At 34.8% G+C, this 11,045-nt stretch overlaps 1 protein-coding gene across 5 annotated transcripts; it reads right to left on the bottom strand.

Annotated features, from left to right (window-relative positions):
* Positions 1 to 5,499: 5,499 nt before the first annotated feature.
* Positions 5,500 to 9,979, bottom strand: LOC142608373 (pentatricopeptide repeat-containing protein At1g08070, chloroplastic-like). 5 transcript variants are annotated; one of them, XM_075780136.1, is made up of 5 exons: positions 9,658 to 9,979; positions 6,960 to 8,885; positions 6,753 to 6,827; positions 6,102 to 6,281; positions 5,503 to 5,960 (listed from the first exon to the last, which is right to left on the bottom strand). In XM_075780136.1, the coding sequence occupies exon 2, from the start codon at positions 8,668 to 8,670 to the stop codon at positions 7,087 to 7,089; it is 1,584 nt and encodes a 527-aa protein (XP_075636251.1). In that variant the 5' UTR covers positions 8,671 to 8,885; positions 9,658 to 9,979; the 3' UTR covers positions 5,503 to 5,960; positions 6,102 to 6,281; positions 6,753 to 6,827; positions 6,960 to 7,086. The 5 variants fall into 5 exon arrangements, with proteins under 5 accessions (XP_075636252.1, XP_075636251.1, XP_075636249.1 ...); XM_075780134.1 differs by having other exon boundaries at positions 9,688 to 9,960; XM_075780137.1 differs by having other exon boundaries at positions 5,500 to 5,960; positions 6,112 to 6,281; positions 6,960 to 9,960.
* Positions 9,980 to 11,045: the final 1,066 nt, after the last annotated feature.

The following is an 11,045-nucleotide window of genomic DNA, read 5'->3' as shown; positions in this document are numbered from 1 at the left end:
TGCTGATGTTTTGATGGGATTAGCCCCTGGGGAATTAAATGAAGGCGCAGGTTCCCGAAGCGTCACGATGTGCGGAAAAGCGGCCTCGAAATTATATTCGTCCCGCCCAAATTTTCGTGGAGTAACGAGGACCGTTGGATACCCATCTCGCCGTTGAACGTGGGGGACAAAGTGTAGCTTACAGCAATAAATGCGTGCGTTTTTGAAAATAAAACCGCCAAGTGGCATCTTCTGGGACGCGAAACGATTTCTACACGTGCAATCATTCACAAAGTGTGTGGAGTAGGTTCTCATCAGATCAAAACCCTATTTTTCTCCTCGGACGTTGAAAATTAGAGTTTTGAGGGGCTATTGTGGGGAGTAAAAAGACCCTGATGGGAATATGGGCCGTTGGGCCATGCTAAGGAAGGCCGACCTGCTCTTGGGTTTAGAACTTGTCAGTACTACGGGTCGGCCCATACGCCGAGGATCCGAGGATCCAGCCGAGGGTGAATTTCCCTTCGGATGGACACCGGAGAACCCGGGACTTCATGGTAAAGGTTAGGGAATGACATGGTCAAGACCAATGGTTAAAGGGGGTGAACCCTTGAATGTCCTAGAAGCACCGATGTTAGAGAAATACCAAAGATAAAGGCTGCCACCTCCACATTAAAGACCCTGCACCTACCACCCTGGCCGCATTAATGGGGAAGTGACACCTGAACAGTGGAAGGGAAACTTCTGGTTACTATTCAAAGGCACTGAGAAAAGAAATATCTAGGCTAAGGGGGAGTTAGGGCAACACGTGTACAAAGTATCAAAAAGAAGAGTATTTAAGGAGCAACCTAGAACAGAAAATGGGGACGGACTTTTTTGTAATCCAAAAGGAAAAGAAAAAAGAGGAAGAGATAATATAAGAACAACTCTCGGCTTACGTCCGAGGAGGTTGATTTACAATATTCCTTGTTGTTTCCAGGTGTTTGCAATCTTTGGCTTGTCATTTAATCCTCACACACTTCTAACCTGGGTTTCAAGCCCACACTCTACAAATTCATATTGTTTAAGGCTCATTGGGCCTGAGCCCGTAACTGCTCTTGGGGCCAAGTGCAATTGTGCACTTACAGGTTGCCAAACAAGTTTTTTAGTCTCAAAAATAGAAAATTGTTTATGAAAATAGAAAATAAGGGGGAAAAAACAGTTACCGATTAAATTTTTTTTTATATAAAAAACTTTCTTAAAATAGTTCTCTAAAAAAAATAATGTTAGATATACAAATTATTTTACAAAAAATTTTACAAACTGATGATGTGGTGAGTGATTATTGGTAAATGAAAAGTGATATTAATGGTGGGTTCAAATGAAAACCAATAAAAAGTTGGTCACATCAGTAGTTTGTAAAAATGTTGTAAAATAATTTGTGATTATAGCATTACTCCTCTAAAAAATTTCTTGCTAATTTTTCCCTTAAAATCTATACTTTTATAGTTCTATATCTATATTTATCTATATTTAGGGGGATATTGGGCTTTTGCCCTTATTTTGTAAAAAATTTAGCATAATGTTCCTATTTTGAAACTATTTAAGCTGGTGTCCTTCTTTAGTACTCGATTTTAAAAAATTGAGTTACAAGTGAAACTCGACATTAACAATGTCGAGTTCAATGCATATTTTGCCACTTAATTAAAAAAAATTAAGTGAAACTTGATTTTGCTAAATTTGAGTTTCAATTAAAAATTTACATATAACTCGATTTTGAGAATATCGAATTTTATACCAAACTTGATTTTGTTAAAACCGAGTTTTAAAAACAAGGATACAGATCTAAATAATTTCAAAACAGGAACTGTAAGTGTACAATTTGTATCCAGTCCAGTCACCAGATGGACTCAGGCCCAAAGAGCCTTATATAAAAAAATTTATAGAGTATGGGTTTGAAACATAGACTATGGACATTGGATAAAAAGAGAATTCAGGCTAGATTGTCGTTATCCGCGTGTTCAATAGATGATAATAGAATAGAAAAGAAACTCTCCTTCGGACGTAAGCCGAGGACCGTTTGTATTGCCTCTCTTTCTTTCAAAACAATATTGCAACTGCAGTTTAAGTGTCCGATCCCCTTTTTCTTCTACCATCTTCTCCCTTTTATATCTCTCCTATTCTCTTGTCTCTATCTTCTTCTTCCTTTTTTCTTCCACGTGTATCACAAATCTCCTCACTAGATACTTGTCCTATCCAGCACCTTCTTGAAACCTTCAATACCAGTTGGAAGGCTGAACCTCACTGTTTAGAGGTCATTTCTCCATTAATGCGACTAGGGAGGTAGGTGCAGGGTCTTTAATGCGGTGGTGACAGCTTTTAACAATTGCATGGATCACGCATTTACCCAACAGATCTTCCAGAATTCTATCTCCAAACCCCTTGGCATGTCCCATGACCTTTACTTGACCCGTCCGAGGAGATACTCCTCCTCAGACAACTCCTTCACCCTTTGTAGTGTGAACTGACCTGCGGGTCTCAGGCTCTGCTTGGACAGGTTTACATCACCAAATCAGGCCTAAAGCCCAAATATATATATATATATATATATATATATATATATATATATATTATTTATTTTACCCCCACAGGAACATATTGTTGTTATTTTTGCAAAATAATGGTAAAAGCCCAATATCCCCCTATATTTAGGCTTCCATTTAAGTTGCGGATTGTAAGTTTTAGATATCCCAAAATATTCTCTATTTGCTCACTTACATGTTTTTAAATTTTAATTATGGTGAAAAATTTTGTAAAATAAAAATTCACAATTTAAAAACTTCTTACTTAATTCAAGTTCACAACAGTTTACAATCTTCCCGTCTCTTATCATTTTTTATTTATTTATACAATATACACTATTTTTTTTATTTATTTATTTTCGCTTCTTTTATATTTTCCTTTATTTTGAATAGAAAAATCTTTAGGCATTCAGCAAACTCAGTACATGAAAAAAAATAAATGAATGTAAAATTATAATACTAAACCAAGAATAAAAAGTGTGATGAGGCTAGTTTTAGTTGTGTTTCTTATACCATGTGTTAATTTTGGTAAATATGCTGACTATTGTGTATTCACACTTCTTACCCACTTTAGTTGAAATCGTTGGTGTTTTGTATATCTCGTACACAATATATAGTTATCACAACTTTTTTTTTTTTTTTTTTTTTAGAAACACACACGTATATAAGTGAAAGGGAATATATATAATTATTACAACTCATTTTTACTTTAAGTACTTTATGTCGGTGGGAAAATTGCTTATTTTCGATTAAAAAGGCTAAAAGTTAACACAAAACTAACTTATAATCACTTTTGGGGTGTTTGATTTGTATTTTCAAACAACAATTTTCAGTTTTTAAACAACATTACACGTATTTTTATACACTTTTTTACTCACACGTATTTTTATAAATGTTTTCAAACAAGAATTTTTAATTTTTAAACACATGTATTAAATGGACCCTAAATCTCTCACTTAAGTGAAGTGAGCTATGTTACAGGTGTCAGGTTTTTAGTGGGTAGCTACTATCAACAATATTGCTCTACTATCTACTTCAAAGTGTTGTTTAGTAGTGAGACTTTTAGGGGACGTGGACCAATGAAAGGGATTGGAGGTGATGACGTGGCGTGGTGTGAGTGGAGGGTGATGGGTTTTGGACATTTTGGTGGTGGGTAGGTGACCAAGACTAATCCGAATCACAAAAGGCCGAAACGACCAAAAGGCAGAATTGGAAAGGGATGGCCAAGACGGCAGCAGGAGAGAGATCTGCAACGTGTATGTGTGTATCAGAGATTTTGAGGCCAGTTTTGGTGCAGAGAGAATTTGTGAAATCACGGGATTGACCTCAAGAAAGAGTGTGAAGCTATTACTTTGAGGACCATAGAAAGTGCACGTGAAGGAGTGTGTAGAACCGGTACGTAAACTTAATGTAAGGAGGAGTTTTGTCCAGCTAAGTTGTTGCTGGGTGTGTTTGGTGGTGGACAAAGCTGTCTTCGTCTTTTTATTTATTTAATTAAACTTTTGCTGGACAATATTCAGCAAAATAAGCGTTATTTTTTATATATTTTTTTTAAAATTTTATTATATAAATTTTTTTTTATAGAATAGAAGTGAATTTTTTTAATTAAATAGTCATATAATTAAATTTTAAGAATGAAATTTAAAAAACACTGCATAACATCTTGTACTTCAATTTTGTCCTTTGCAAACAGTAATGCTAAGAACTAATTTTGATATAATTATGTGCCACAACTCGCCACATGACAAGTTATGATTAATAAAGATATAGAAAAATTGTGATTTATAAAGATATGTTAATGAATCATGTGAAAACATTCTTACCAATAATAACTTGCCATATAACGAGTTGCGGTACAATTGACATATTCTTACCGATCAAAACTCGTCGTTGTACCTGGTGTCTCAACGTTACTCTTGTGAATGACGAAGAGTCTGTTATTCTGACTCTAACAACTAGAACCATAGGGCATGAGTTGACAACTTGGACTTTAACTGTCAACCACATCAACCCACGTGGGGGAAACACTGGCTTTTTTATTTTATTTTTATTTTTTTGTTATTAGACCGAATTCATTTAAATAATACAAACGATGAAAATCCAAAAATACACATTGAAAATTAGGTCATAAATTCACCATCAACTAACCCTTGCTCTTTTAAATTTTTAATTATAACTTAATAAGAGTCAAAGATCCCTCTTATTGATTTTTTTTTTTAAATATAAAAAATTCCCTCCTAACTTTGAGAAATAAGTCAAATAATCAAAGAATAAGTTTGACAAAAAAATATGTTCTGTGCTACTGAACACATTATTCATTTTAATGAAATGTTTTTATTTTTTATGAATATGACATAATGCATTTTAGAGTAAAGCTTAATAAAAATTATTATAAGATTCATTTAATTTGTTTTCCATTCTCTTCTTGTTACGTTAGTTCATTTTAGTGAAATCATTTTTTTTATGAATATGAAATAATTCATTTTAGAGTAAAGTTTAATAAAATAAATATTATAAGATTCATTTAATTTGCTTTTCCTTTCTATTCTTCTTAGGTTAGGGGCGAGTGGTCATGAATGGGTTTGCCCATGGCCGAAACTCGAGGTTGGACACCTTAAATCACCATAATCCACGACACCCCATCCATTCCTCTTGCCAAAATCCCCTCCCATAAAAACTCCATTTTTCTTTCACATTCTTTCATTTTCTTCGCAACCAAACAGGCAATACCAGAAGTACCCTTTTTTTTTTTTTTGATGAGCTGCCAAGTAGTACCTTGTCTTTGCCAACTGCTTTCTGAACCAACTTAAAGTCTTTATCGACAATAAACTTCCTTAAGATGGCTTGAGCATCTATCCAAAAATAACCCAAATCAAAAACCACTCCAAAAGCATCAAAAACCAAATTTCCAATAAAATTCAAGTAAGAAAAATCTAAGAACCAGTTCCAGCATTCCACATAGTATACACTTCATAATCAGGAATCAGAATTAATTAACCAAACTGTTAAGGTATTTCTCAAAATTCAAAATTAAGCAATAGATGCTAAATTTTAAATTGATTGAATTTGGGGAACAAGATAAACTAGCATCTTCATTTGAAGAAAGAGAATTAGCAAAACAAACTCAAATAGAACCACCCAAAAGGGAGAAAGGCTGGATACAAGCATCAACATTTTAGTTCTTTTTCTCATCAACAACATCAAGTTCTCAGCTTCTGAAATTAAAATTTAATTCCTAATCCTTTTACAGTCATCATAAATATTGGAGCACTATCATGCAGTGCAGTGCACAATCTCTTTTCTCACTCTCTACCATTCCTCTCAAAGTGCTCCACCATAAAACCCATCCTTTGCTCATTGTCCTCCATTTTAGAAAAGAACACATGCATGATTGCCCTAAAGCGAACTCTGTCTGAATACTCTCTGCAATTTTAGGATCAGAATATTGTAAGTAACATAGAGATAGATAGTAAAAACATATAAAGCAATATCAAATGGCATCAGGTTATTGAAATGGACAAGCATGGCAGGCTGCCTGAAGAGGCTGTTTATCATGCAACTTACTAGTTATTACCAGGAGAATCACTTTGGTACAATTATTTTCGAGAGCCATATACACCTTGATGTGATATGCAGATTCCACTGTAGCATTAATGCAGAACAGCATGAATCATGTGATACATCTGATACTCAATAACATATAAATCTTGATGTCTGGGTGTGTTAGAATGAACTTCCCAGGAGCTGCAAAATCATTACATTCCCAAGTGAAAAGACTTACATAGTAAAGTTCAAGTCTAGAATGCAAAAAAAGAAAGTTTATTATTTGTTTCGTCCATCAACAAAGAAGATTCATCAATCAAAAGTAGTCAATTTGTTCTAAGATATGCTTGTACAGTAATGACAGAGCCAATTGTTCTAATTGGAATGTTCTATCACTGTGTCACCAAAAGTAAAATTTGAGGGGAAGAGCTAGAAAAGAATAGGCTTAACTGAATTTGTACTGTGCATGCAATACATACCAACATATTCTTCCCAGGTTGCAACATCTAATCTAGAGTTGGTTTATGACTATCTTACACTGTATAAAACCCAAAAATCTAAATGAAAGAGAAGGCATTCAATAAGTTACTGTAATTTCAAGTTATTCTGGATCAATAATTACTTCATGTAAAAATCAGCAGATGAATTCATCATACTAACCATGAAACATACCCGGGATCAGGGGTCATATAGTTCCAACCAAAACTATGCATTCAAGGTTGGAGGACCCTCCATCCAACAGCATACCTGCGTTATTAGAAAGTATTTAAGATAAATTTACACAAAGTCTTATATCTGAGAATCAAACAATTTAAACAAAATATAAACTCCTGAACAGGTGTACAACAGATAGAAACAGCAAACAACTTCCACACTTACATGGATACAGAAATGTTGCCTCTTCCTCTTATGATACAAGGATGCAATGGAAGAATATCCAAATGCTCAAAAAAATCGGATCAGTTCAATTAAAATCTTCTTACGGGTGATCAATAACGGCAGATTGTTATCCTGCATATGTGAAGCAAGCATCTGGTTTATCCAGGGTATGGGTGGAGGGATCAACCTCTATCCAGCTACACCCTGCCATCTTCTTCAACCCCATGGATCTCATTTCATCACGGACCTTATTAGCATCTTCCCATCTATCAGAACTAGCAAATGAGTTTGACAATAAAGCAAAAGTCCCGACACTCACACCTCTTGTATCAAGAAGACAGTGTCTGATCCGTTCAAACATCTTCTCATTCCAATGAACTCTGCAAGCGTTAAGCAAAGCTCCCCAAATTGGTCCATCAGCATCCACAGGCATCTGCCTAATAAAATCCTCTGCTTCCTCCAAGAGCCCAGCACGTCCATACATATCTACCATGCAAGCATAATGCTGTACTTGGGGCATAATACCATATACATTTTTCATTGCTTCAAAGATCGTCAAGCCTTTATCTACAAGGCCTGCATGGCTGCAAGCTGATAGTAAGCCAATGAAAGTTACATCATCTGGAGGAACCCCATGAACTAGCATGAGCGAGAAGAGCTGCAATGCGTGCATGCCATGGCCATTCATGGCCATGCCACTAATAATGGTACTCCATGATATGATATCCTTGTGCAGAAGCTTGTTAAAAATGTGAATTGCCATACGCGCAGTCCCACATTTAACATACATGTTGATCAAGGCATTTCCCACATTACCCTCCACTGGAAGATCACTTTGTGTTTCAATGTAGGAGTGCACCCATTGACCCAAACTCAATGCACCAATCGAAGAACATGCTGACAATACATTGACAATAGTGGCCTCATTAGGCTGAGCTTCTCCTCCTTCCACCATTTCCTGGAAAACCCTCACTGCCTCTTCACTAAATCCTCTTTGTGCATAACCACCCACCATTGTAGTCCAAGAAACCACATCTCTCTTAGGCATATTCACAAACAAGTACTTCGCACTTACCAAAGACCCACATCTCACATAAAAATCAAGTATTACATTATCCAAAAAAATATTACTTTCATCCAAATTCCTCAAACTATATCCATGAATGGCTTTGCCAAGCTTGAGAGCTCTTAGGCTAGAACAAGCAGACAAAACACTAACAAGAGTAGTAGAATTAGGCTTTACATTCATGGAACAAAACTTAACAATAGCTTCCTCCTCAAAACCACACTTAGAAAGCCCCGAAATGATTGAAGTCCATGAAACAACATCCGGGAAAGATATAGAGTCAAAAATCCGGCAGGCAGATATGATATCATTTGCAACAACGTAGAAATGAAGCAAGGAGTTCTGGATGAAGACATCAGAAAAGTAACCAGATTTTATGACATGTGCATGGATTTCAAGGCCCTTTTGGTGTGCATGCAATAAGGTGGATGCCTTGAGTGCATGGGTGAATGTGTAATGATTGTGGGAAGTTGAATGGTGGAGCATTTGGTTGTATAGGACAAGGGCATTTTGTGGGGTGGGGGAGTTTGTGAGAACTCCCAGTAAAGCATTTAACAAATGGGGTTTTGAGTTTTTGAGGATTTGTGCATGGATTTGGTTTAGTTGTTTAGAGGTCAAGGTGGGTATGAGAGGTTTTACTAGCATGGTATGTTTTGTGCCTTATTGGTATCAATCTAACATACATACAGGTCATATAAAGGAATACTGTCTGATTTATGTGTATATACATATATAACCATATAATGCTTTGTTGGCAATATAAGGAGATGAGTAGGTGGCACCTAGCAACTTGGTACTTGGTCAATCTTCTTGAAGTTCTTCAGTGCATCATCTTGATAGTTCAACTTTTAAGCTTTAACCTGCAACAAAGTAGTGAAATAAATTCAATTTCATTCATATCAATACAAATATAAACCCACACCCGAGGTTTGCATCACACCATCTAGTTTAATATCAAAACTACAAATCACTCTCTCTTTCCCAAAACTAAATCTTTAAGAAGACAAAAGCATAATATCAATAACTTATCACAAATATAAGTATAACATCAACACGCCACTATATCATTAAAATGCATGTACAACATATGAGGCATGTAACTAATGTTTAAGACTTTATAATGTAAAGAACAAGTTTTCACAATTTATAGTGTTAACTGTTAAGAGGAAAATACCCACAAGAATTTCATACCCCAGCACACAAAATCTCAACTTTCACAAGCACCAACGTTTGAAAGTTGGAAAAAAACTAAAACCCAAGCAACTTTCACATGTATTTGACATTAAGGAATTTAAGATAGTATCTAAGATAAATAATTCGTAAATTTCAGCAATTATAAAGAGAATCATATACAATTCACATAAGAAAAAATCTATACATTAATTTCCCATCAGACTTAGAATGACATGAAAAACACAAACAAAAATCAATGAGCTTGTGATAAATCACAAACTTTTAAAATTTCAAAAGCAAACAAAAGGAACCCATACAGAGGGAAAACCCCGCATACATAAATTAGCAAACCACCCCACGCCTATTTTTATAATAACTTCAAAGTTTCTTACAGACATTTTCACAAACATCTTCTGTGCAATCCATAAATTAACATTAAAATTAAAATGAAAGCCAAACCCAAGCAATGAATTGTTGTAATATTGTCACCAGTGGTGGTGAAGCAGGTGAGAAGCACCGCCAGCGATGGTGGAGGTGGTGCAAGCGTAAGCTCTGCCATAGCTGGATTTGGGCTAGAGAGAACGAGAAATCAGAGAGAACCTTAAGATAGGAGAAGGCCACAACGGCAAGCACCGCCGGTGGTGGTGGTGTGGGACTCGGTGGCATGGAGATTCAACCATGGGTGTCTCACAGAAAGAGATTTTGAAATTTGGTGAAGGGGAAGTTGAGGAGAAAGAATAGGAAAGAGAGAGGTTTTTTTTTATTTTTACAGTATTTCCTCAAAGCTTTCAGACTAATTACTATTTTTAATGGTGTGTAATAAGTGTATTAAATTTAAGCTTAATGGCTGACCTAAGTTATTCTCATTTTTTTATTATAAAAAACATTTCACCTTAAATTATTTAGTTTATACTACTTTTAATTATAATACTATTTTTTTTAATTATTTATCTTTTTTCATTAACAATTTATCATTATTTACTCTCTTCTTTCACCGTCGAGATACATAAAGAAAAATAAAAAATAAAATGCATAACGAATAGGGTGAGTATAAATTTACATGTTTAGATTCCATTTTGCATTGACTTAAAAAATCAATTTTTTTTTTTTACTATTTAACTTATTTTTGTTATTATTCAGCTTATTTTTTGTACTATTCATGAGTCTTACTATATTATTTCAGCTACTTTTTAACTTTACCTATGGTACTTTCAGCAAAAAAATTTATATTTCAGCTAAATAAGCTGTTCACAACTTTGCATAACATTATGTGAGTAAATCTTGGGCTTGATTATCTAAAATGTTGTCATTTTTCTATTATATAAGCACTTATGTGTTATGTTCCTTCATTCTATTTTTTCAAAATTGAAATCCTATAATATCTATCAAACAAAAAGCTCATATATTATGTTACCTCTGTAATTGATAAATCTTTTTTTTTTTTTTTGTTATTTCTATTAATATTATTTTTGGATTTTCTCTACCTTTTTTAATTCCCTCAATTTGTATCAACTAATTTTTCCTAATAGTGTATTAATCATTATTCTCCAAACATGATCAAACCATCTCCAAGCTTGGAAAGAACTGTGCACACTGAGAAAGGAAGGGTGGGCTTGGATTCAAAACAACCAAGAGCACTAACAAAGCTCCACTTGCAAAATTGGCCTGGATGATTGCATCCAAGCTTGATAGTATATGTATGAAAATTCTAAGATTGAAATACAAGCATCGGCATGACTGAGCAGAAGAAGTGTTTCATCTGATCCCATCTGCGTTTTATGTAGACAAGAAAATGAATTAAGCCAACATATATTCTTCAAATGCCCAGTAGCATGAGCAATATGGTA

The sequence above is a fragment of the Castanea sativa genome, chromosome 8 (assembly GCF_040712315.1).
Source record: "Castanea sativa cultivar Marrone di Chiusa Pesio chromosome 8, ASM4071231v1".
Classification (NCBI taxonomy): domain Eukaryota; kingdom Viridiplantae; phylum Streptophyta; class Magnoliopsida; order Fagales; family Fagaceae; genus Castanea; species Castanea sativa.
This window is presented reverse-complemented; position numbering and strand designations above follow the sequence as displayed.